Below are 26,965 nucleotides of genomic sequence, written 5' to 3'. Positions count from 1 at the left end.
CTATTTACAGTTGTAACCAGCTGGATTTGTTTAATGGGTTGTTTGCTTTTTAATTTGTAGCAGGTTTGAGAGAGACCTTTGGGGATGGCAAGCCTTGTGGTTTCAGTGAGGCCTTTTGTAGATACACAGTGATTTGGGGGGCCAAATCTGCCTGCAGATAATTTGAGGTTCACTTGGCTATTTAGGGACTGCAGAAAAGCAGTAGAGACATTTGGGCCTTCTGTCCTCTGTTTAATTTTCAAGATTAGAATTAAACATTAGGCCTTGGTCTACTGAGAGACATTTGCCAGAGCACGGACTAGTTTCTTTCCAGTATCCTGGTTTACCATTTCTCTGTTCTCTTAATATAAATGGTCACTGATTCTGAAGTAGGAGAATAGGTACCATTCATTTATTCTTGCAAAGGATCCCTTGACACAAATAAAAATGGAATTTTCAAATGTAACCCGATTAACTCTTAATTGTATACCAATAGCCTGTGTGTGTCTCAACTCCCTCAGAAGGCTTCTGAATGGCCTGCATCTCTTTTTAAACTTGGGGGCGGGAGGGATTCAATTAATAGCAGGACTTTCTAATTGTGGGATTGGTATGGAGTTGACAAAAATTTGTATAAATAGGGTACATTTTTCCACTTAAGAGGGCTGTGCTGAAACATTTTTAATTGGATTTTCATGGTGATTGACAGCGTTTGATTATGACAGTAACTTTATTTGGCTGGACTGCTTTAGCCTCTTATTCGGATTTTTCCATCAAAGCTCTTTTTCATCCCCTGAATCCCCGGCGGAGCAGCAGTCATTGTGGAAGAGCCTTTTAGCACCTTTGTTGCAGCCATCCCTGGTGACGATTGGGCCCAGCTGGTAGTAGATGGGAAAATGGGCCTTTCACAAAGAGGCCGTGTCTCCTGCCTCTGCGGTTTCAATAATTTTAAGAGCCCCCAAAACCTGTTGAGGATTAGAAGTAGCTTTAGATGTGAAATGAGTGTTAAGTATTAGTAATCGGGAGATTAGGGCCCCAGGGACAATGAGAGATAAACAACTGCAATTAAGGCAAATCTGCCGATGTAAACAAAATTTAGCAGAAACAGATGCCCTAACCATTTTGGGGGATTGATTTGAGGGCACTGAGGAATCGATTTTTGTCTTGTTTACACTTTCAAACCCCTGTGATATACTGGAAGGCTAAATATTTCATACAGCCTGATTTTAGTTAATTTTTTTTTCAGCGCCTCACAGTAGGCGCCTCTCTTCTCGCAGTGACCAGGCCTGAGTTTATTCAGCATTCACAGGGAGCAGCTAATTGTCTATGAAGGGCCCCCGTGTTTAAATGGGCTTGACAGGAATTTAAATTTTGTTTCAATCAACCCCTGTGCTCACAGCCTGCTCCAGTTTCTAATTTTTAAATTAAACATGATTTTTTTTTTAAGCCACAGCCTTGCCTCTGGAATACTCTCACTCTCACTTTCTGGAAGGCAAATCGACATCCCTGGCATGCTGGTGTACTCAGGGCCTGAGGCGCCAGCTCTGAGGCTGGAAAGTTCTTTCTCCAAGACAAGCTTTTCCTCCCCCTGTCAGGGAGGTCAGCCGGGCTTTGGCTGGGCACATTCTCCTTCCTGCCTTCTGAAATGGCCTCCTTTCCAGCTCTCCTGTGCAGGGAGCTGTACCCCATCATCTGGAAAGTGGGTTAAGTACCAAAGGAAGGTGTAAGGATAGCTTTGAGAGGGTGGCTGAATTATAACCCACTGCACGTCTGGTACAGATTTGTAGAAAAGTAGAGGCCTTTTCTCCTCCTGTGAGATAGGGGAGACACACTGTGAGCCTCACAAATGTGCATTTCAGTGTGCACTCACCATTTTTATTTGTTGAGCATCTGCTGTGTGCCGAGCATCCTGCCTGATGCCACTGTCAGCCCTGAGTCCTGACCTCAGCCAGCTTACAGTCTAGCAAGGAAGACGAGGATATGAACAGCCAAGCACAGGATGGAATGTGAGACTCGCCAAAGACCCTCCCTCCCTGACCCCGCCCCCTTCACCTCAGGGCATCCCTCCCCAGCGCCTGCGTTCCGACATCCTAACAGTCCCCAGATGCCTGAGGCATTCTCACAAGGTCAGGTCTTTGCTAGTGCTGCTTCCTCGGCCAAGAATGCCCTTTCCTTGCATCCACCTGGTGAACTCCTATTCAGCCTCCAAGACCCAGCTGGCACAGCCTCTGTGAAGCTTTCCCAGGCCTTCTTCAGTAGGGTTGATGACTTCCTCTTGTATGTCATCCTTCCTCCTGGCTAGTACCTCTGTCAGTGCACTTTCACACTTTGTGGCAGTAACTTGTTTACATAACTGGTAACAGCCCATAAACAAGACCACGAGTTCCTGGAGGGTGAGATCTTGTCCTGTTTATCTTTGTATCCTTATCATCGGAGTCCTTAGCTCCAAGTAGAATGCTCAGGAAACAGTTATTGAGTTGAAATGATAGGAATTTAACAGGTAAAATGAGTTCTGAGGAGGGCAAGATTTCTTCCAGCCCAGGGTATCTGGGGAGGCTTTGTGAATGGGGTGACAAGTGAGCCAGGCCTCGAAGAAGATTTGGATATTTATGTGAGTGTATTACTTTCTGCACACAATGTGAAACAGCTTGGATCATAAGGAAAAGTACCAGACCCTCTAATATCCACACTAGCCAAAATCTGTACTGCAACCTATTGCAAGAAATTGGAGTAACAATTGCATGCAACTTGAAGGTTTGGATAAATTCAGAAAGGCTTTGGTTCTTTAACCTTAAAAAAAAATATTATAGAGAGAGAAATTAATCTAAACAGATAACGTTTTTTTAAACATGAGTTTACAGAGTTCTTTCATCTAAGTTTTCCCATTTTACTGATGTGTCAAACTTGGGCTCAGAGAGGCTAATCAACTTGCCTGGAGTCATACAGCCAGGAAGAATAGAGGACCATTCTGCGCTACATCAAAGCTGTATCTATTGGTGCATAGTGGGTAGGGGTGTGCTATTGTGGTTGTGAGAATTGCAGCTAAGTCAACTATAATAATAAAACTAAATACAAAAATAAAACGAAATAGGGGCTGGCCCGGTGACGCAGCAGTTAAGTGCACACGTTCCGCTTCTCGGTGGCCCAGTGTTTGCCGGTTCAGATCCCGGGTGCGGACATGACACTGCTTGGCACTCCATGCTGTGGTCGGTGTCCCACATATAAAGTAGAGGAAGATGGGCACGGATGTGAGCTCAGGGCCAGTCTTCCTCAGCAAAAAGAGGAGGATTGGCATCAGATGTTAGCTCAGGGCTAATCTTCCTCAACAAAAAAAAGTAAATAAATAAAACTAAATACAAATACCGTACAAGGAAACGTGTAGTATTACAGCAAGTTTGTGCTCATGAACCAAGGTGCCCCTCTGGGATGATTTCTCAACTCATTCCATATGGTCCCATCCACCTTGGCCCCGTCCCACATCTGCAGGCTGCGGTCGAAGCAGAAAGCTGGTATCTGTACACCGTGGCGGGGGCCTGGCTGAAGCCTGAACCTCTGCAAACAAAACCAACGAGAAGAGAGAGAGGATTCCCCAGCAGTTTGCACCTGGTCTGTCGGTTGGTTATCGGAGAGGAAGCTATGAGAATCTGTGTAACTGTTTTTTGGTTTTGTCAACCTGCTGCAAAAACTGAGGGCAGAGTATGTTCTGCCATTTGTCTGACCGCAAACCTTTTCTCCGAGTTTCTGGTTCTGCTATTATGGTCATAGCAATGAGAGCTTCCAAGAGCTATTGTTCCTTGAGTTTGGGAGAAATTCACTGAGCACATTCCACGTGCAGAATATATTGCTAGTGCTTTGGTTTAGTGCTACTCAAACATGGGCCATGGACCAGTGGTGGTATCTGAACCATTTCCTGAACACAGGAAGTTTGTGCCAGAATATAAATCAAGCATGCCTCAAAGCATTCTGTTTAGTTCAGCTGACATTTTTTGTAGCAGAACTTCCTCAGTGAAGGAAGCTGTGTGCTCATTCACATTACCGCACAGCTCCTTATCTTGTTGCAAAACAGGAGCAAGGAGTTCCCAGACCAGCTACTTGAGTCGCACAGCTGTAGGGCGTTCAGAGGCTGATCAGACACTACTCCTGCCCTCCAGGAGCTTACAGTTGGTGAGGAAGTGAGGCTTTTCTGTAACTATCACGTCCCCTGCCACTGGCATGATACAAAGGTCCAAGTAACTGTTCAGTAATCTCTGTTTAATAGATGATCAGAAACAACTAAATGAAGTAAAAGCCAGACTGGTGAGTGCTTTAAAAGACATGTGAACAAAGTAGTCAGATCACACCCAGAATATGGAGCAGGCAGAGAGTGGGGTCCATCAGGAAGGCAGAAGGAAGACTGGCACTGGGGAGACAGCCCACAGGTATCCGTGCCAACACAGATACTCAGGGAGTGAGAACAGCAGGAGCGCAGGCATGGAGCCAGGACCTCGCTCATTTCTGTAACCCTGACGGGGAGAACTGGAGGTGGGGAGGTTTGTGGCCAGACAACTGGCAGGATGTGCTCTGTCCTCTCTGTGTGAAGTCTGGGGTGCTGAAGATAGGCTCTAGATCTTGAGAATGAGTGTATTGTGACTGTGAGACAAGAAGAAGCATGGTAAACTGGAAAGAGCGTTGATCTGGTAATCAGAAATAGGATTTCAAGAACAGGCTCTACCTCTCAGTAATTGGGTAATCAGCAATTGCTTAGCTTTTCTGGGCTTCAGCTTCATCTATAAAATGGGGGTAGTGATACCAACCTTGAAAGGTGGTTTGTTTTTTAATAAGGTGGAGTTTTTGAAAATGTGTTTGTAAACTGTAAAGTGCTAGGCATATGTGGGGCACTAAATCATTCAGCCTCTTTGGGTTGTGATTGTTCTCATCTGTCTGATGTTCCTGGGCATTTTAGACTAGTAACTTCTTGGAAGACAGATGTGTTTAGTGGCGCTTACTGTGACTTAGAACAAAGTATGTGTGTGTCAGATGTTTGCAGCTAGTGTCCAAAGGATTGGTCATTTCTTTGGGGTGGACCTCAGTGCGTTATTCCTTACCAGTCATTAGAAAGCCTTAACTTTTTGTGTTTGTCTTCTATTATCTGTAACATGTAATGAACATCTCCTTGGAGTTATTGTGAAACAGTCAATCAATAAATATTTGCTGCCTGTGTCTGTGAGGTGCTGTGGTGGGTTCAAAAGGAATGTAAGAAACATCCAGGTCCTCAAGGATCAGACAGACACGTTCATAGGAGACATGTCTGTGTGCTGCTGACGTGCACGGTGTGAGAGCTGGGGAAAGGATGCGGAAGGGTTCACTGCTCAGGGAGGCAGCTCTGTTCCGGCTAGACCTGTAGGATTGTTAGCATTTGTCTGAGTGTGGGAACTGGAAAGTGGTGGCTCAGCAGAGAATCAGCTCCTCCCATCCCTCCACCCCTCCTTTACTAGCTGCTCCACTTCAAACATGTCATTGAACCTCTCTCTGGCGCAGGTTCCTTACCTGCGGGGTCTCACAAAGTGGGAAATTTAAGTGAGATAAAAGCATGATACATGCTTAGCATGGTGTTCAACATAAAATAAGTACTCGGTAACTGGTAACCATCATTATTATCCTAATCACTGCTAATAACAAGAGCGAAGGTGTTCCAAGAAGAACCAGCACAGGCTGAGGCCAGAGAAAGCAAGGGACAGTGAGGAAGCCACCCGCCGCCCCAGCCAAAGCAAAGAGACGTCTGGACATAAACGGGGTGACGTTAGCTGGATGGGGTAGATCTGATCTGAAGGGCTTCACACACCAGGGAGGAGTGTGGCTACAGGACGCTGCTGTTGGTTCTGAAGCAGGGCGGTGGCTGGACGAGCTGCAGCACGACAGGCAGACGGACACCCAGGACTGATCTCTGCCTGCTCCGCGTGGACAGACTCTGGCTGGAACTGATTTGTGAACAGGGGTGTCCTACCCCTCTGCTTCTTTCTGAAATGCCATGAAGGTCTCCAGCCAGAAGAATCGGAAACTGAGTTCAGAGCCAGTAGCTTCTTGGCAGCATGTCATTTGTCTCTCTTTCTGCATCTTCTTTTCAGTGTCCTTTCTGTCACTATCAGGGAAAATCATTAGTATGCTAATCTAGCTAGCCGTCATTTTAACACTGACCTTTGCTAACCTGCCTTTGCAATTTCAGGAACTATGTTTGACTTCTCTAAAAGTAACCTTAAATTGTAGTCTTGTAAGAATTCCAGAGCTGTATCCTTCACTCCTTCTTCTAATGAGGTTATGACCAAATGCTCATTATAATTGCTTTAGACTCCTTTTAATTTTCAAGCTTATTAATCATAAGAAGAGTTATTTAAAATTGCATAAATTAATCTTAGATTAAAAGCCCATCAAAGCCTCGAAACAATTAAGAATAAGTAGGATTTCCCTGGGGCAGCAAGTTTTATTTTAATATTGTAGTCAGGTGGATATCAGAACCTTGAAGTATGGTAGTGATTAATGTATGCAAAATTTAAATGAGATTTTTTAAATGGCAAATCTAAATCACATGTTGACCTAACTGTAGGCTTTAACTGCATTGTCTGTCTCATATTTAAACTGTTTACTAATCAGCATTTTAATTACAGCATGTGCTGGCAGACCCTAGGACAAATAAAATCTAGCCTTTTTAAATGTTACTGCAAAGTCTGTTATCTGAAAATAACAAGACACCTTTATTGGGAACAATGGAGGAATGGGAAAACAGACTTGGCCTGGACAGTCCTGAGGAGTGGGGCTGCCCGGTCCTTCCTGCCTCTGCTCTCACCTTGGGCTTCTGCTGGTCTGACGCAAGCTACCTCTCCACGGAACTTCGGCCGGGTTTCCTTTGAAGTTGATTCATGTTTAATTAGGGAAATACTTCCCTCCATGTGTTTGAGCCCCGGTTGCCAAGCATTATTTACTTGAACAGTGTGTAGCCCTGGGGTCCCTAGGCCCTCCCCTTTTGTGATATGGAGATAAGATATTTCCAGAAATTTGGTTTAACCTCAGGCAGAGTCATCAGCCTTCTGTCTTGCGTTCCTCCTGCACCTCCTCAGGAGCTCCTATCACCGCCAGGGTGGGCACGCTGTCCCCAGGAGGGCAGTCATGGGCTGCATCACAGTCTGGAAAGAACTTCTCTATTTTACAAATCCTCTGTTTCGTTATTGAAGGTAGATAGGTAAGAGGGTCGCCTTGAACAAATTATTTCACCCCTGAAACTTCACTTCTCACTTCATGGAGAGGGGCTAATAGTGACCAACTTACTGTTTCTGTTTCTGGAAAAATCCAGACAAGATGAAGCATGTAAAGAACTTAGCATAGGAGTTGTAAAATAAGATTTCCCAAAATGTTTGCTCCTGCCCTCATCATTTATTTTCTAAAACCAGTTTTTAAATTATGGTTAAAAATTCAAATAGTACAGAGGATATACAGTAAGAAGTTAGTCTTCTTCCTTGCACGGCCCCAGCCCCACTCTCGGAGTTAAGCACTGTTAATAGTAGTTTGTGTGTCCTTCTAGGATTTTTAATGTTATTGTTCTGCACCTTGGTTTTTCACTTAATATATCTTTGAAATTTTTTCGTATCATGTAAAAGTCTACCTCATTTTTTGTAATGACTGCATGGCATCCCATAATATGGATGTACCGTATTTATTTAACCAGCACCGTGTCATAGAACATTTTGACCATGGCCAGATCTTTGCTGTTAAGATGGTGACCACCTATATCTGTATACATCTTTGTATACTGGATGTGAGAATGCCAGCTCCCCTTCACCTCTTCTAATGCTAAATTATCAGACTTTAATCTTTGCCAGTCTAATCAGTGTTAAATGCAATCTAGTTGTTGTTTTAATTTGCATTCTTTTGTTAAGTATGAAGTTGAACACTTTTTTTCATACGTTTATTGGCCATTTGCAATTTTTTTGCATACTTTGCCCATTTTTCTGTTGGATAGGTTGTCTCTTCCTCCTTTTTGAGCCTTGATTTCCCCATGGCGAGGGAGGTAGACCCACAGTCTCAAGGCCCCTTCTGCCTCTCTAGTCTGTGGTCCAGAACAAAGTGTCCTTTGGGCAGCTTTTACGCTACCGAAGGTGCCCGTCTGTTTATGACCTTGGCGAACCGCATTGAGGCTGCATAGCCTATAGCTGGGGGTAACCTGCAAGAGGGTCATTTTCTTCTTTTGTTTAGTTGTGTATCTTCCTCCCTTAAAAAAGCAGGCTTGGAAATTACAAGGCAGAGCTGGGATTGAACTTCCTTTAAAGCTGCCTGTAGACATCAGGAATATTTATTTTCTCTATTTGTTTTAAGCCTGGGAAGACTGTGGTTTTCTCGACACTGTCCTGATGGAGCCCTGACCAGCAAGCGTGCAATGCCCCTAGCCCTAATGTGCCATTAATGATAGGTTAATGTACAGTATAATGTTTTTGGGACTATGGGTTCATTACACTTCTGAGTGTGAGGTCTTTCCACAGAGCGCCCAAGGTCCCATTGCATTATATCATGCAATAAAAATACCCTTTTCATATCACACACTAATAAACTGTATTTGAAATGCTGTCTGAGGGCACTGCTATCTTGTCTATAGGCTGTGCACAAGTGCAACAGTTGGGATGCCTTTTTTCTATTTTGTATTTTAGTTACACGGAATTCTGAACCCAGGGAAGTCTGCTCATTCTTGTTTTAAATGGTGAAGCGAGTTGGGTCTTTAGGCCTGAGGCTCAGGGGACAGGCTGCTCAGTGAGCAGTGAGGGTCCTTAATACATGGAGCAAGGCCCTCATTGTCTACTGCCCACCCACCCACACAGCGTGCAGCTGTCAGGGGAGCTGGTCTAGAGTCTTCCACACTTAGCCCTGACCATGCGTTAGGTGTCATAAAAATGTCCATAGAAGAGGAGTATGGTAAGTCCCGCCAAGTTTAGGCCATCGATAGTCAAGACTCCAGCACTGTTTCCATCACAGCCTTTGTGCTAGGAAGTTCACTCAGGCAGCCTTCCTCTGAGGTTGGTGCTGTTCTCCTTATTTTACAGGAGAGCTAGGGGAAGGCTGTGCTGTAGAGGGTGAAATCCACAGGCTCCTAGGAACCACAGGTAAATTACCTTCCTGCTCAGATGCAGACAGAGCCCCTCGCACGCAGAACTCTAGTCACCCAAGAGATCAGAGATGCGGGCTGGGCTGGGGCGAGCTTCCTCTTCTCAAATGCACGGAGTCCTGGTGCTCTCTTTAGTTACTCACAGCTTCCTGTGAGTTTGCTTAATCAGGTGGTTTTCTTCCCAACAGTTAGCTGATAGCGGAGGTGGCTTTGAAGCTTGGGGCCCTTTGGAAAAGGAGACTGCTCTTCTACATCAGAAAGGAAGAAGGCGTCCGAATCCAGGGCTGAGGCAAAGGCTGGGATGAGACAGCTTCAAATCACCTACTTCATACCTGGGTCCAGGGCAGGCCATGGCACCTGTGGGCTTTTTGGCAGTTGTAGCGTTTGGGGAAAGAATGACATGTGAGGTCCAAGAACCTGGTCTCAAGCCGGCCCCTGAGACTTGAGCCTGAAGCAGAGTCCTTTCCTCTTCGGAGCTCCAGTGTCCTTCCTTATAGAATAGGTAACATCTACTTCTGACAGGGCTGGAGGTCACATGAAATAACGTAAATGAAGACACTTAATTGGTACCTGGCACAGGGTAGGTGCTCACAACTGGTGACATTGTATTGCTGATATTACCGCGTTATAACAAAAGGCATAGGCTTTGGAGCTGGTGTCTGTTCAAATCCCAACTCTACCTTAGGCAAGTCACTTCTCTGAACCCACTTTTTGAATCCACGAATTGGAGGTAATAACAGTAATGCCACCCAGCTGCTTCATGGGATTGTCGTGACACTAGAATTAGATAATGAGATTAAAAGTACTTTGTGGAATGAAAAACTCAAATGCTGGTATCTGTAAATATACATACATCTCTCTCCAAATCAACGTATTCAAACTGGGTTATTTTTTTAATAAATCCCCTTATAGCAAAGCCAATAAGGGCAGCTATTAAAAAGATTCAGTGGTCTGTCCCCCTCACCACCGGGGAGCATGTCGTGGCCAAAATATAGACTTAGAATATTAGCACGAAACATATAAAAGTCAGTATGCCGCCTTTTCATAAGAACAGAGCAGCGGAGTAGGGGCGGGATCTGTCCTCACCTCAGGTAGTCTGAGGTTCCAGTACCTGCGTGAGGTGGACAGTATTGCGTGGAACAGTGGTTGAAAGATCAAGGGACCATGTTGAAGGATTGAGTTGGTCTAGGGAGCCAAGAAGATGTTAGAAAGGAAAGATTGGAAGTTGCTGAGACCAGGCTGCAAAAGGCTGGACCTTGTGGCTCTAGGCAAAGTCCCCTTAACTGTTAAGAGAAGAGTATTTAAGTTGCAAGAATAATTAGTTTTTCTTTCAGGGTTATGGGGTTGGACTAATTCTTTTGTTTTCAGATGTGAGGACTTTGGAGCACTTATATAAACCTCTCAGGGGTTAAATCTGTGTTTAGGGCTACCAGGACTTGAAAAATGTTACCCGGTATCAAGAAAACCAGAAGTGACAAGTTCATTTTAAAAGGCTGGTTTGTCATTGTTTATCTAATTTTCAGAGTTGACACAGAAAATTAAACCAGCTGACACTCACTCTCTGACTGTCCCCCCGGCTCGTTTCCCTGCTCCTTTCCTCCCTGACCTTTGCAAGTACCAAATGCTCCAAACCCCAAAATATAAAACTTCTCGCCGAGTTTCCAAGTTGCTCCACAGTCACTCCAAGATTCTGTCAGAGGGTGTCATCCCTAATGTTATTAAAAACAAGATGAGGTTATAAATCTGCTCTGTGAGGTATTTCTTTTTTCCCTCCGCTTTGACCATAAATCTTAGAAGTAATCAAACTCTGCAAAGGAAGCCACGATAAACGTGGGCCCTGTGTGGCCCCAGATGTCTTTACTAAATTCGGAGGATCTGAAGGCTGTCTGCCCGTGACGTCACACAGTGCTGCCGCGAGGCGGCGAGTGGGATGAGCGGGAGCGCTCACCCTGTTCAGTACTGATATTCGAAACTCACGGGCCGGCCGGCTTTTGTTCAGCACCATCGGTGAAGGAGCTGCTGCTCCATAGAGGGGAAATTACTCAGATAACTGGAGCTCACTCTTTATAAAATCAAAACTTTAAAAAACGAGTATAGGTAAGAGGTCATCTTAAATGTGTATCCTCTTACACAGATCATGTGCATCAGGATCTAGCTTTTTTAACAGACTTCCTTAGATCATCGTTATGAACACTGTCTGTTTGCTGTATTCTGCTGTACCCATGTCTCCTGACACTCTCGTGTGTAGGGCCATTTGTCCCTACACTGGGTGACCCCAGGCTGGGTTTTTGTTTTGGTTGTATGGTGTCACTTCTTACCCTGCCCGTGTTCCTCTGACAGCCCTCCCCTCCTCCTCTTCCATTTGGCTATTTCTTTTGTGCTTTGATTGAGAAACCAGGTACTAAACTTGTTAGCATTAAGTCTAAAATATAAGGAAATTGGCTTGAAAAAGGCTTGAGGGAGTAGCTAAAAGTAGCATATCCAAGTTTTAGCTTAATTTCCAGTTTCTTAGCCTTAGATAAGGATGTCAAATTATAGTGACTTCTCCATATGTAAGATGCTTCTGGACTTGAAAACAGACTGTTTCACTAAATAGGAAATACATTACTCAATAAAGTTGCATATGAATGTCCAGGTTTGAAACAGTATGACCACTTTGGTCTTGAATCAATAATTAGTGTAGACTTCAAATTGTTGAAGTTTTGTCATTTTCTGAGGTGCCCAAATAAGCCACGAAGGTGCCAAGGGGAGTCCTTAGGCTCTAAAAACCAGACAGAGCCAGGCACAGTGAAGCTCTCCATACATCCATACTGAATTTGATTGAATTCAAGTTTCCTTGCAAACTGGAGCAGTGCTAGCAGGAGAAGCAAGCTTGTAACTAAATAACTTTGTCCTTCTTGAAAGTGAAAATAGACTTTGGTTTCATAAGGCTCTGCAGGGAAGGCAGCCAGCTTATTTGTAACCAGATGAAGTGTGCTCCCTTAGTCATTCATCGTGCGCGTGACCAATGACACCGCCTCAGAAAACACAGGCCGCACCGTTCACCACCACAGAAAACGCATTTCAGGCTTCCGTACATTTAATTTTCTTCAACATTACCTTGCAAACCACAGTAAATCAATAACAGAATAGTTAAGTACCACAGGTTCTTTGTGTTTTGTTTTAAAAAATATTGCTCAAGGCTAAAAGGGGGTTCTATTGATGATTTTTATTTGCTGCTGGGACACAAAATGATCAGAATTTTCAAATGGTTTGCTTCCTTTTTGTGGATTTCCTTTTAAAAAAAGAGGAAGGGGCAGTTTCAAATGGAGACGTTGGTTGCTGATAGCAGAAACCCGAGAGTAGCTGGTAGTTTTCAATCCTGTATTTTATAGAGTAGGCCTGGCAGCTTCAGACTGTGTTAGGCTTTTATTTCAAAATTTCCAAAAGGGCTACCCTAGCCAGCCCCATGAGCGCCCCCACACTCAGCGCAACTCCCTATTCCACTGAATCGAGTGAGGTTCACACAACTCTGGGGCACCAGAGCTGAAAACAGTAAAAAAGATGGCACTTCAGTTAAAGTTATTTACCCTAAATGTTGACATCTAGTGTCTTTAACAGTTTTTTTCTCTGTTTTTTTGTTGATTTGATTGCATCAAAAAATTTCCACTTTGGCTTCAGTTTTTGTGTGAATGGTTGTTTCTCCTTGTTAAGAAACTGGAAAAGCTGATACTAAGATGGATTTCACGAGGTAGCAGCCTTTACTTAATTGGTTGCTTCTTGAAATAAGATGCAGCAGTAGATAAGAAGTGCTTTGAACAGTTAAAAGTGTGATACCAGTGCTGGAAGCCCGTGACTCACCTGCCCGGAGTGATATTTTGTCAATGCTGGTTGGCACCTCCCAGTCACCACCATTGTTACCCGTCCCAATGCCCCCACCATCTCTCTCTCTCCCCCCTCTGCTGAGGAGTCGTCACTCTACATTTTCAAATATGTTGGCCTCATAGTATTCATATGGTATATGTCCTTATTATTTTTAAATTTTTGCTGGATTTGTGGTTATGTGTCCTTTTTTCATTCCTGATGATGTTTGCTTATGTCTTCTCTTTACCAATTCTGTCAGAGGTTAGTTTACTTTACTAGTCTTTTTAAAGAACCAGTATTTTATTGACTTCATCATCTCTTTGATATCTTTCTATTTAATTCCATTGTGTTCTTTATTAGTTGCTATCTTATGTTTTCTTTAGATTTACTTTTTGTTCTGTTTATAATTTATTGAATTAGACACTTAGCTCATAAATTTCCCATCTTTTTTCCCTTAATATATCTATATAAAGCTATAAATTACCTTCTAAGCATTACTTTAGCTGCATCTCACAAATATTTATAGGTAGTGTTTTCATTATCATTCAGTTCTAAGTGATTTCCAATTTCCATTAGGATTTCTTTTTTGACCCATGAATTATTTAGAAGTCTGGTTTATTTGCAGATACTCAGAGGTGTTTTACTGTCTTGTGGTGGTTGTCTGTTTTTTGTGCCCCATGGTCAGAGAACGCAGTTGGTGTGATGTCAGATCTGTGTTACTTGAGACTCCCCTTCTACATGGTGACAGTTGTTTCAGTGTTCCCTTTTGGCTTGAAAGAAATGTGTATTCTCTAATTGTTGAGTGCAGTGTCCTGTTTACATTCTTTAGATCAAGCTTGTTAATTGTGTTACTCATATATTTTGTGGCCTGATTTTCTCCCTGCTTTATCCACTACTAAGAGAGCTCTATTGAAGTCTCCCACTGTTAGGGCAGCTTGTCTGCTTCTCCCTGCAGTTCCATCAGTGTTTGCTTTAAGGCAGTGATGGTAGGTGCCTATGTCAAAATAGTATAGCTTCATTTAGAAGCCTTTCTTTTATCTTTTTGCAATGACTCTTTATCTCTAATAGATTTAAAGAGATAAGTATTTTATGTCTTTATCTCTAATATATTTTGCTTTAAATTTTATTTTTGTCTGATATTAATATAACTATGCTATCTTTTGGTTACTACTTGTCTGCTATGTGTGTTACTAGCCCTTTGCTTTCATCATTTCTGGGTTCTTTTGTTTTAAATGATTCTCTGTGTTTTGTTGTTGGTGTTTTTAATTTTATCTAAGACTCTCTTTTCATCCATTAGTTTAATATTTATATTTATTGCTTATTGACATACTTGAGTTTTTTCCCTACTCTCCTGTTTTGTACTTTTCTACAATACTTTTCTGACTTCTTTCTTCTCCTTTTTCCACTCTGTTGGATTAATTTCTTTCTTCTCTTTATTCTTTCCATTGGTTTAGAAATTATATTCTATTTCAAGCCTCTTATTGATTAGAGTAGTCCTCCCTTATTCATGGTTTCTCTTTCTGTGGTTTCTGTTACCCGCAGTCCAAAAATATTAAATGGAAAATTCCAGAAATAAACAATTCATAAGTGTTAAATTGCACGCTATTCTAAGTAGCATGGTGAAATCTCACGCCATCCTGCTCCATCCCACCCATGAGGTGATCATCTATTTGTTGGACATCATCATCTGCTCCTGACTTCCAACCATCGACATTGTCATGGCTCAATGATCCTCCATCTGACGTATCATCAGAGGTCAAAGGAGCCTAACACTACGTCACAATGCCTGTGTCGTCACCTCACCACATAGACATTACATCGTCTCACATCATCAAAACAAGGGAGAGTACAGTACAGTAAGATATTTTGAAAGAGAGAGACCACATTCACATAACTTTTATTACAGTATATTGATGTAATTGTTGTATTTTGTTATTGTTGGTAATCTCTTACTGCACCTAATATATAAATTAAACTTTATCCTAGGTATGTATTATGTATAGGAAAAAGCATAGTATATATAGGGTTTGGTACTGTCCATGGTTTCAGGCATCCAATGGGAGTCTTGGAGTGTATCCCCTGCAGATAAGGGGGGACTACTGTGTCCCTAGATTTTTAGCTTAATTTACCAAAGCCTAAGGTTAATCACTAAATATACCCCCCTCCCAAACAATACTCAGCTTTAGGCCAGTCTCCTACCTGTATATTAGGTAGAATTAGCTTCAACTGCATATGATAGAAAACAACAATGTAACCAAGGCAGCAGGTCTTGTAAAAGAAGCCAGAAAGTGGGGTGCCCAGACTAGTTTGGCAGCTCCTTCTATCTTACCAGCCAAGGAGCATTCAAGCTCCAGCCAACAGGAATGAGAAAGGACAGTGGAAATGCTTGCTTTATTTTAAGGACAGTTCTAGGGATTGGCACACAGCCTATGTGCTCACATGGCATTGGCCAAAACTAGCTGCAAGAGAGGCTGGGCGTGCAGTTGCTTTGCTGAGTGACAGTGTTCCTTATTAAAATCAGGGTTCGTATCACTAAGGAAGAAGGGAGAATGGATATTGAGAGGCAGCTAGCAGTCTCTGCCACAGCCCCTCTCCCTGCAGATACAGGGGCTGAAGAGTTTCTTTTTCTTTTTTAGGAAGTTTAGCTGTGAGCTAACACCTGCTGCCAATCCACTTCTTTTTGCTGAGAAAGACTGGCCCTGAGCTAACATCCGTGCCCATCTTCCTCTGCTTTATATGTGGGACGGCTGCCACAGCATGGCTTGCCAAGCAGTGCCGTGTCCTCACCCAGGATCCAAACTGGCAAACCCCGGGCCGCCACTTAACTGCTGCACCACCGGGCCAGCCCCTAAGTGTACATTTTTTTACGCCTTTCCAATTATTTTTCTATTATCTCAGTTGTGAGAACTCTAATCTCCCTCTGTGTTATGTCTGCTGACTCGTGTCCATGGTGAATTATTTCCTCACCTATTTTGGAATTTTTACTGTAAGCTCATACTGAGTGGGGCGTATTATTGTGGAAATTCTTGAATTTCAGAAGTGTTGCCCCAGAATGGTCTTTCATCTGCTTCTGAGGACACCCCAGAGTATCACTAGATCAGGGTCCATGTTATATTAGTTTATCAGCCTGGGGTTCTCAGACCACAGAGGTGGTATGTTGGGCCTCAACCTGCACAAGTCTCGGCCTTGTTTTCGTATTCCTCTGAGGGGAGTTGCCCTTATGGTCCCCTTTGCTGATGGGCAGAATTTTTCTCACTCACCCCTTCTGTAGTCCCAGCTTTGTTCAGAGTCTCAGGGTCAGCTCCCCAGGTGGACCTTGTCTCCTGTTTCTGCTTACTTCTTCACACTTTCCAGATCCTGCATTCCTGGAACCAGTAGCTCCCCCAGGGCCCACAAGGCTTCCACTCACACACTTAGGATTCTGGTTTTCAGTTCACTCGTCATTTTTGCTACTTGTATATTTCCTTCTTCCTTATGAGTTTAGCTGTGCTTTTAGAAAATGTTCCATTTTGTCTGGCGTGGCTCGGGGTTTGCAGAGGGAGGGCTTATAGGCTGTCGCAGTCTCTCAGCATCTTTCATTCACACATCGTCAGAATCACTCCCTTCTATTTGTTCAACAAACTTACTGTGTTCCCATTGTGTGCCAGAAATGGTGCTGGTTTCATTGTCTCTTCCCTCCTTTCTGTACAGTCACATGCCCTCACATGCACACACATGCATGAGCACATGCACACACACACAGCCAAGGTCTCAGGGCTCAAAGATCAAACCTCAAGAGGTCAGGAAAAAAGAGGGCAGGAGAGAATCCATCCTTCTGAGCATCGTCTTTAAACCTCCACCACCACACATCCAGATTCCTATAATTGGCGCCATATTCACTGCTTGGACATGCTGCAGCTTTAGCCTCAACGTTATTGGAGCAAGGCTCCCCCTCTCCCTCTGGCACCCTCTGATCCTGACTCCTCTGGGCCTCTACCCAGCCCAAGGCTGCCTGGGGGAGCCAGCATGCTCCCTGCTTTCCCTCCACCCCAGTCCTATCTGAGTTCCCTGCCCGGACAGCCACCACAGCCCCCTGTAAATGGACTAGCTGCACCGTTCTGCCACTCACATGGGTCAGTTCCCTTTGACTCAGACTCATGGGTACTGGCATCCCGTGTGTCTACCCCCCGTCCATGGCCCATGAGAGTCATCCTGTGCCCCATCCCCTGCACTGGTCCTGTGGCTGCCCTGTAAGCACAGGCCCCAGAATGACTCACAGAGACCTCTAGAAACGTCTTGTTCTCTCGATGGGCCATTTTCTGACCAATTACTCTGTGTGGGAACACATAGATCTGCTCAGATGAAAGATGGAGCACTCCTTGACCCCCTTAGGTGCCTATGTATAGTCTAAGATGGCTAGAGGTAAGCAATTTGCTGCTAATAATTGAATATTTGGGGAGAAACATCTATTTCTGTAGCAGTTGTGAAAAATAAACTTGGGAAGGTTGATTGAAATGGCATGTCACAACTGCAAACCATTTCTGAGGTCTTAAAAGAAAATGAAGGGCTGGAAGAGTACCCCCCCACCACCAGCCAGGGAAACATTTTAGGAATCAGAGGCTGACAAAGCACGTCCTCAGAAGATGCCTTGCCTCAGGAAGCTCTGTGCCCATGGCATTTGCCCACTTAAGCCGGGCTAGGTGCACAGGCAGACTCTGCACTGGCTGCACAGAGAGAAGGCTCATGCCCTCATCTGACTGCTGTGCCCCAAATGCAGAACCCTAGGGCCTGCGTTCTGTGTGGAGGAACAGCACCCACCCCTCACGCTGCCCAGCGTGTGTCTGTGAAGCCCGGTGTTCAGACAGGCAATCTCATCTACTCCTCGCCACCCAGCACTAGAGGAGGAGAGAGCAGTGGAATTCACTGGGGGTGAGGAGGCCAGCACACAGCCTCGCCATGCTGAAAACCAGCTGAGAAATAAGACTCAGGAAATGATGGAAAGGAAGTATCCACTTTACTTCTATAAAGATCTGGATTGAAGGATGTGCTTACGTGTGTGGTCCGAGTAGCCTTGCTGGGAACTCATCACTGAATCCCGGTCAGAGGTGAACAACTGCAGGCCTCCCCCGTCGGGTCTGGAGCCTGCCTGGATCTTACCACGAGAAGGCAGGCCCAGTGCGCCCTCCCTGTGGCCGGGAGACCCCTGAGCCAGCCTGCTCAGTACTTCCTCTCAGTGCTGCCCCACCTCCCCACTGGGACAGGGCTCAGGAGTGTAGTAACAGAAGTCCCTCCACATAGAATGATGAAGCCAGGGAAATGCAGGTTCCCTCGTAGTGTTGTCTCTCTTATAGGTGAGGCAACTGTGGCCCTTCCCAAGCCTTCACAGCTCCTGGGCTGGCGAGAGAAGGCTTTCTGACTCTTAGTCCAGGACTCCGTGCATTACCCGACACAGGGGCAGACAGAAGAATCTTTATTGAAGTCTTCATTTTCTCCCTACTGAGTCATTCATGGGTCTCCCCTTCAGCCTCAACACCAGCCACCTCCTCCCAGTGTTGATTAGCCTGGGCACACCCAGCCTGGAAGGAAGAACTGACCCCCCAGGGATGGTTATGACTTATTATCTCATAGTTAATATTATCATGAAGGCTGCCCTGCCGCTTGTCAGTTTAGCAGACATTGGACATCTGTGTGTCCTTCCATAAATTAACTTCTCTAATCTGAAGTTATCTCCTGGGTAAGTAGGGATTAGACTTGGTCATTGTGAAACTTTAGCAGTGGAACGCTTTTTATTATGTAAAATTAATGCAGAATCTCAATATAGGGCAAATACAGGCCTTGATCCACACCTTCCTAGCTGGTTGTCACGTGACAGACTACTGGGCAGACGTGCTCCATGGGCTCAGTGCACCTGGCTCTAGTGTGGCACTCATGGGTTTTGCACATGCGTACAGTGCGAGTGGACGTGACAGCACTGTTTTCAAATGGCCAGTGCACCACAGTGGCCCTCCTAGATGTCAGCCTGCGTGTAAGTTCAGTAGTATGCACAGATCTAACAAGCGGACTGACTGTTGTAAGAGCTGCAAAACAAGTTCCATCACAAGGCAGGGTCACAGATCACCAGTGTTCAGTGTAACATTGAGTTGAACATAGATGAGTATGTATGTTATTTTTTAATTAGATTTTTACAAATATAGTTAAAAATATATCTGAAGAATTTGAATCAGACATCTGTAGAAGCCCCAACACACCTTACACCCTCCAGCTCCGCCTGTCTCTGAGGTCCATCCAGTCCTCCTGCTCCTCCATTAGTGCTGAGAAGGAACTGAAGTGTTGCTCCTGCCATGAGGGCTGGAATCCCAAAGGGACGTGCAGAGAGCCTTCAGGCAAAGCTCACAGGCCCAGTGAGGAAAGGTAAAGTGACAGGCAGTGCTTTGACATCCGGACCTCCCCAGCCACTTGGAGCGCCTCTGACGGGCACCACCTAATTACAGGAGCGGCCCTCACTTGAACAGCCTCCTAGAGTGGTTAATTGTTTTGGACTTGGCTGGGATGTAACTGGGCCAAGCTTACTTGCTTAAACAGGCTCATAGGTCTTTGGCATTCTCTCCCATGCAGCGTCCTTGGTGGGAGAGGAGATGCCTGGGGTTCACCTTAAGGGAGGGGAGCCTTGTGATCCAGAGAGTTCCCGCAGGAGTCTAGAGCAGCCGCAGCTTGTGGAGCCTTCTCCCTGCCCACCCCAACCTGGGGGGGGCCTCTCAACCTAGCATCAGGCTCCTGGGGAAGCACCGTAACTTACCAATCAATCCAGCTAATTTTTCTTACAGGCTGCTATGAGAGTAGCACTGCCTTGCCCTCAAGTGGCTTCCAGTCTAGTGTTAGGATAAAATGGGCTCAAAGGACAATAAAACACGGCAGAATAAGTGTGTACTCTTGGGAGGCCAACAAGAAGGTGTTTGCGCAATTCCATAGAGGAAAGGATGGCATCTGTTGGGAAGAGACATGAAGAAAGGCTCCACAGAGGTACATCTTAGGTTTGGGGTGCAGTCTGCTACTGGGCATCCTGTTTCTGATTGTTCTTTCTGCTCTTACCTCCTGGTTCTGGTGTCCGTAGCCCTGGGAAACTTCTTCCGGGCCCTGGGCCTCCATTTTCCTGCTTCTCTGGAGTCTAGACCCAAAGAGAAGGAATGGAGAACCAGGGAAGCTGGGGTTCTCTGACAGAGCAGCAGCTCCTGCTGGAGGGCAGGCTGTCCTGCAGGGTGGGTGCCACCATCCTCCGACCCTGGCATTGATGAGAAAGGACAGCTGAGAGCTTGGGCTCTGGAGACCGTGCCACGTTCAAGCTCTGTGGCCTTGGACACGTTCCTTTATCTTTCTTGCTTGAGTTTCCTCATCTGTCAAAAGGGGATAATATTAATACTTAACAGAGTTGCTTAGTATTAAATAAATTATTTGATTAGAAATGCCTGACACATACAACTTCAAACAAGGAGGTCACAGATATGCTCTTTGCTACCCTAACTTCAGTTTATCAGTTAAAAATTACTTGTTGAGCACCTATAATGTACAAGATAGTCCTTTTGTCTGTGTGTGTGTGTGTGCGTGTGCGCGTGCAAGAGAGGAAGATTCGCCCTGAGCTAACGTCTGTGCCAGTCTTCCTCTATGTATGTGGCACACCACCACAGCATGGCTGGCGAGTGGAGTAGGTCTGAACCCACGAACCCGGGTAGCCGAAGCAGAGCACATGGAACTTTAACCACTTAGCCACGGGGCCGGCCCCAAGATGCTCTTTTTAAAAAGTAGGAATCGAAAACTCCCTGTGCCCGACCTCAGTGAGCACCGTAGTGTCGTGTCCTCTGTGGCAGAAGAAAGTCCTGGGTTCAGACCCTAACTCTGCCACTTTCTAGCTCTGCGACCTTGCCCAAAGTCATGTTTCTTGGCGCCTTGGTTTCTTTTGTGTGTAGATGGGGGTGCTGGGAGGGTTCAAGGCTATGTGCAGATGCAGGGCAGCCAGCGGGCACACATATTTACCGCGTGCTTGGTAAATAGATGCAGACATACAGAATATCAAGATCACCTGGTCATCCCTAGGCCTGCTGCTGACTGTGGGCTTGCTACATGCTAGCTGTCACAGCAGGCCTTGCAGCCACGCCAGCAAGTTATTAAATGATTCACTTGCATGATGTTCTTTGGGAAGTTATACAATAAAAGAAGGTGTGGGGACCCCAAATAGGTAAATTCCTATTTGGGAAGAAACTCGAAGCCTAACTAAGGGCAGAAAGTGAGGTGTCAGTGAGTGAGCACTGGACTGGGAGTCCAGACAGCTGAGCCTCAGCAGCACTTTTCCCGCTTTGGCAGGGCTGGAGCCTCCATTTCCTGCCCATGCAGTGAACACACTAACCCCTCCTCTCCCTGCCTCCTGCACAAGTTAGCACCGTCCACGCAGGAGGGACTCGGCAGTGTCCTGCTGTCAGTCTCCAGGAGGGCATCTCATCATGATGAAATGGATGGAGGAAAATTAGGGACATTATGACAGAAGTAGAGAGCCCAGCTGTAGCGAAACACTGGACACTAAGGCCCAGGGGAAGGGGAGTGTCCTGAAGAGCCGCCACTCCTCTTCAGCAGTTAGAGTTTCCCCAGCACCCTCCACGGCGCTGGCAGGATCTGCTGCTCAGCCTCACTGGTGAGGCATCTGTACCAGGTGATGCCAGCCATCTTTGGTTGTATTGACTCGTCTGTCTCGCTCTCCCCCGTGTCCCACTTTTGGATCCATCCTACCTCTTGCAGTCCCATCCTTTTCCTTTCATTGTGTGTCTATCTTCTGTGGTGAAGTTTGTGGACCATAATACTTCAACCCTCACCGGTTTAATTGTTGCAATTGGCCCTGAGAGAATCCAGGAAATGAAGTGGCTCCCACTGCCTGGTGATGAGGCCAGCGAAATCATTCAGCAGCTACATCCTGGCGTGCACTGCGCCAGGCTCTGCAGAGTGGACGCTAACACTTTCTGTGTGGAGGACGGAGGCCTAGGTGTCTGGGACAGTCACTTGGGTGGGGGATGCTCTTGACAAGCAGCTTCTGGGTGTCTTGGCTCCAGGGAGGTGGGCCACACCACGCTCCATCCGTTCCTGGTAGCCTGATGGGACTGAGAGAGCTTGTCCACACCTGGATTCCTCTGCCTGAGAGGGATGTGCATTTCACTCAAGCACAGGGAGGCTCCAGGGGGCTGCAGAGAGACCTCAGAGAGACCCGAAGAGGGCCTGTGAGGTCAGCTCTCTGTTGGCAGGTGCAGGAGAGCACGTGGTCCTGAGCATGGCATTTGGAGTCAGGAGACCCCCTTGTGGGTCCAGCCCAGCCACTTGCTTCAGTGATCCCGGACAGGTCCCTGAATGTCTGTTTCCTCATCTGGAAGGTGGAGCTGCATAGCTGTGTGGACGTCCAAAGTGAGCATGGGGATTCAGTGGGAAAATCAGCACAAAGCCCTTCGCAAGTGCTTGGCACACAGCACTCAGTTCATGGTGCTGGACTCTATTAATATTATTTGGTGTGCAGTTCCCATCCGTCTCCGGGCCTCTGGCCTTTCTAGGACTCCTAGAGCAGCTGGCTGTGCCAGCATCTGCTCAGGTCTGTCCGGAGCCAACTGAGAACTTGGGCACTTCAGAGTGGCTGAGTGATTTTCATGCTTTCCCCAGAACTGTCCATCAGATTTTGTTTGTTTCTCATTAAACTCATGAGGAGTACCTGCATTGTGTGTCACAGGGCTGGAGGAGTACAGCTGTATTCTAGGGAGGAGGGGAGAACACACCCTGCCAGGGTCACAGGAGATGCACTCCAGCCCTAAAAGTACACCAGAGTAGAAACCAGAAGACCTGAGTTCAGCCCCAACACTTAATTGGTCACTTCCCCTCCCCAGACCTCAGTGTCTTCTGTAAAATGGGATGATGCTGTGCTTTCCCTGCTTTTCACACGGGGCTCATGGGAGGAGGGAGAATCCAGTAAGAGTGACCTGCCACTGCAACAGGGCACTCTCCCAGAGTGTCCAAGGGATGATGCTGACAGAGGTCAGGACCTGGGACAGTTCAGGCTCGAAGCCTGCAGCCCTGGTCCCACCTCTGGCCACGTGGGCCTGAACTGCATGATTCGCATGAGAGGGAATTGCAGTCTGGATGTTCATTCTCCTACCTCTGTCCGCCCCAGGTCAGCCTGAGGAGAGCCCTGGGCAGTGGGTTTAGGTTACAGAGACTTGTGACCCAGCCTCAGCTCTGGGAGCCCAGGCAGGTCAACCATGAGCACATGGCATCCGTTTCCTCATCTGTACAGTGGAGATGATAGTGTCCACCTTTGTGACTTAGTGCCTCTAAGCTCAGACTCTGAAGGGCTTATGGACCCTGCAGGTGGAGATGCTGCCAGGGCCCGGTATCATGGCCCCCAAGAATCTCCACTGCTATCCTGACACCCTCCTGCCCCACTCTGCCTCTCTCTGTGCAGCCCAGTGCTCTCACTCCTGGCACACTAGCTTTCTTGGTGTGTTCAGTCATGGTGGTCCCTGCTGCCAACAGCTCCCAGGTTTGCATGTCACAGCCCTGGATGCCTAGAAAGTCTGAGGTCTCTCCTCCATGTCTTGTTTGCCTATCTCTCTCCCCTCTCTGTCTCCCTCTCAAACCAATCAACAATAGCTGAGGACAAAACCACTTGTCCAGGTCACACCCTTGCAGAGTGGTGTAAAGCATCAGGGATGCACAGGAGACAGAAGTCACCTCCCAGCCAAAGAGGGCAGGGGTGGGGCAGAGTCTCTACCAGAGTGGAGGATGCCAGCTTTCTCCTCCCCTGTCTCCCAGGACACTTGGGCAAAATGCTTCCCTGCAGTGTGGCCATCAGCTTCCCGTAACTGGAGGAATGCCTCCACTCTCCCCTCCTGCAGTTCCGCTCTGCTTGTTCCGGAACAGATGATAACAGAGATGGAGCATATGGGCCCCAAAGTCACCGGGCATTCTGGGAAAGTGACACTGTGCTACCCCAGGCTTGGGGGGAGGGGGCCCTGCGGCTCCTGAGCACAGCTTCTCCCTTTGTTCTTCACAAGGGCGTAAGGTCGCCTCTCCTGAGCCTCCTGAAAAGGCAGTGTGCACACTGACTTCAGGGAGGCCTCCCTTTGTCTAGGCAGCGATTCAGGAAGGCGGGTGTTAGGTAGACGCATACACGGGGGGAGAACGTAGGGGAGCCAAGAGAGAGTCCCTCCTGGGCCTCTCCTGCCTGAGCCCCCCACCCAGGCCTGTGCCGCCTGTTGGACACCCACCCTTCCCCAGCGGCAGGCTGCACCAGGCGCCTGCTGCCTTAGGGGTCCTGCAGGTATGTTGGGAGCCCCCACAGAGTGCCACAGGCAGATCACAGGAGGTGCCCAGCTGGGCTCCAGGCCCAACTCCTCTGTGGCCTCAGTGAGTCCCTGCCCTGGCCTGGGGCCCTTTGGCACCCTCTGAGTTTCCTCTGTCCCTGCCCCTGACAGTGTTCTGTGTGCCTCTGAGTTAGACCGTGCAAGATGCTCCAGGGATGGTTTTCCTTGTGTGAATTGGGAAAACCAGGTAAGGGGGCACAGTGTCAGCCCAGGCTGAGAAAGCCTGGACATTCTTCTATCCTATCCCCAGAGACATCTCAGGTCTAACAAGCAATCTTTTTCCTTTTGGCCTAGTCCTCGACTGCTCTCGCAGACACAGGCGTCTGGGTACCCAGGGCACTGAGCCCTGGCTCACATCTCTCCTGGCCATGTGATGAGCCCATTTCGAGGCAGCTCAGAGCTTTGAGCATGTGGCCATCCCTCAGGGCTGCAGGTCAACACTGGGATGTATTGGGAAAACAGCCCTGAGAGCCCAGGTCAGGCCAGTGGGGAGGAAAGAGGAGGGGGCCCAAGAAGGGCACAGAAGGCAGGAGGGAGCAGGGAAGCTGGAGCTGGAAGGCGGGCAGGGGAGAGAGAGAAGGAGCTGGGAGAGGGGCGGGAGGCGGCAGAGAAGGCTGCCACCCACCCATCCACCCCCGCTCCTCTCTGCTTGCCCATGTGGCTCCCTGAGTCTCAGGCTATGAAATTTTTGAGGAAGCTGCCAGGTATGCATTCCTTAGAGAAACCACTTGGGGAGGAGGGAGGAGAAGAACGCTTTGCCATTTTCCTTTTACCTTTGCCCTATGGCCAGGGTGACCCTACGGCTGCCCTTGCTTGTTTTTTTGACCTTCCCTGGGAACTCCCGGAGGCCCTCAGATTGTAAGTGTGAACCTTGATTCTTCAGGACAGCAAGGGAGGGGACTGACTAAATATAGCCTGACCTGCCTGTGGGCTAAGTAGGTTAGAGCCTGAGACGGGCCTCATCTTGTGGACACAGGCCTGGCCCCTCCAAATCCAGCCCCAGCTTCTCGGCAGGACCCGGAGTAGATCCGCAGACGCCAACACATCCCTCCTTGCCCTGACACCTGCCTTCCCTCCTCTTGTAGATTGTGAGTTCTTTATAGAGCTTCAGACAAGAAATCTAGAAGGAACTGACATAGTCTCTGACGAGACGATCTCTGCTCTCTGGGCAGCAGGTGGGCTGGAATGCTGGCTGCTCCAGAGGCAGGCCTGGCCGGGCAGCTGTTGGAGAGAACCTGGGCTGAGGAGGCCCAGGCCATGTGGGGTTAAGACAAGCCCTCATTCCTGGGGAGCTTTCAGGCTGATCGGAGTTTCAGGAGAAGGGGCCAAGCACAGGCAGAATCAGAGGTGTGCAGTGAGGGCTCCGGAGGGTGTGTCACTGCTCCACCTTGGGCCTCAGTCATCCAGCTGCAAAGTGGGGCTGATAGCTGTCCTCCTTCCATCACAGAGCTTTTGGGGAAAAGACGCAAGATCCAGGCTGAGAACAGGCGTTGGAAAGTGTGATGACGCGCAGAGTCTGGGGAATGCCTGTCACAGCCTCCTCTTCTTCCCCACAGGGCCACCCGTTCATCGTGCAGTTCAATGACGGAAACGCCGCTGTGGTGTCCATGTGGGTGTGCAGGGCCCTGGAAGAGAGGCGGAGCCAGCAGGGGCCTCCATGAGGCCACCGTGGGATGCTGAAAGCCCAAGACTGGTCACCAAGGGGAAAACCCACCTGTTGCGCCCTCTTTCCATTTGCTGTCTGCACCAGAAGAGCTTTGCTGGGCCCGGGCCTCTCTGCTCACCTTCAGCTCTGCTGGCAGAGGGCCTTGCCCAGGGAGTCCTCAAGGGTGGCCAGCCCCTGCCCCGCCAGGGCAAGCCCTCACCCCCTCCAGTCTGGAGGCACTGACTGGAGGGCGCTAGAGGAGTAGGGCATCAAGAATGAAGGCTCCTAAGCCCCTGCCCCTTTTCCTTTTCCTAACATTTTTCTTTGTAAAGGGTCAGGCCCTGTCAGCATCACTGATGGGAATAAAAGTGTTACTGCTTTGCAACTGCCTCCCCCATGAGGGTTGTATTGTTCAGGGAGTCTGTTACCTACCCAGGGTGGGGGGCAGGGATGTGTGGCAGTGCCAGCTCCTTGTGCCTGGAGCTGCCCTTGCCCTGGCACCTGCCAACGCCCTGAGTTCTTACAGTGCTGTGATGAGGCCCATAGCCCAGCCCCTTTGACAGATGAGAAACTGAGGCATGGAAGTCCCCAGACCAAGTTCCATGGCAAGGATAGCTGAGCTGGGATCTCAGGACCCCTGCTGTGTGATCCTTGCTGGACAGCAGTTTGTCTGCCCCCACACTTGAGGGCTGGGCAGCCCGGACAGCAGCGCTGGCTCCCACGCAGGGATCTGACCTGCAGCGGTAGGTGAGGAGGGAGCAGGAGACCAAGAGTTGGAGAAGGGCCCAGGCGGTTTTGAGAGGCTCTTCTACCTCCCACCCCCACACCCTGCCACCAGCTGCTCTCTACAGCAAGCTGCTCCTGGCGGCCTCTCCCTGGCCCTGACCCCACACCCAGCGCACCTCACTCCCCTGGGGCCATTCACATCCATCCTCTCAGGTAATCCTCTCAGCCACTCACCAGGTAAGTGTGGTTACCCCATTTTACAGGCCAGGCACTGAGGCTCACAGACCC

General features: G+C 47.6%; 1 protein-coding gene across 6 annotated transcripts in view; it reads left to right on the top strand.

Moving 5' to 3' along the window:
- LOC124233101 (dual specificity mitogen-activated protein kinase kinase 5-like) overlaps positions 1 to 26,336 on the top strand; it is a 135,154-nt gene extending 108,818 nt beyond the window's left edge. For 5 of the 6 annotated variants that reach the window (XM_046650217.1, XM_046650215.1, XM_046650214.1 and 2 more), the window contains one exon: positions 25,863 to 26,336. In XM_046650217.1, coding sequence (XP_046506173.1) covers positions 25,863 to 25,967 — 105 coding nt within the window. In that variant the 3' untranslated portion in view covers positions 25,968 to 26,336. The remainder of the gene's footprint in view (positions 1 to 25,862) is intronic. The other variant, XR_006886973.1, reaches the window with a different exon arrangement.
- The last annotated feature ends 629 nt before the right edge of the window (positions 26,337 to 26,965 follow it).

The sequence above is a fragment of the Equus quagga genome, unplaced genomic scaffold (genome assembly GCF_021613505.1).
Source record: "Equus quagga isolate Etosha38 unplaced genomic scaffold, UCLA_HA_Equagga_1.0 153_RagTag, whole genome shotgun sequence".
Lineage (NCBI taxonomy): Eukaryota > Metazoa > Chordata > Mammalia > Perissodactyla > Equidae > Equus > Equus quagga.
The sequence above is the reverse complement of the archived record's forward strand: the minus strand, read 5'-3'. Positions and strand labels throughout refer to the sequence as shown.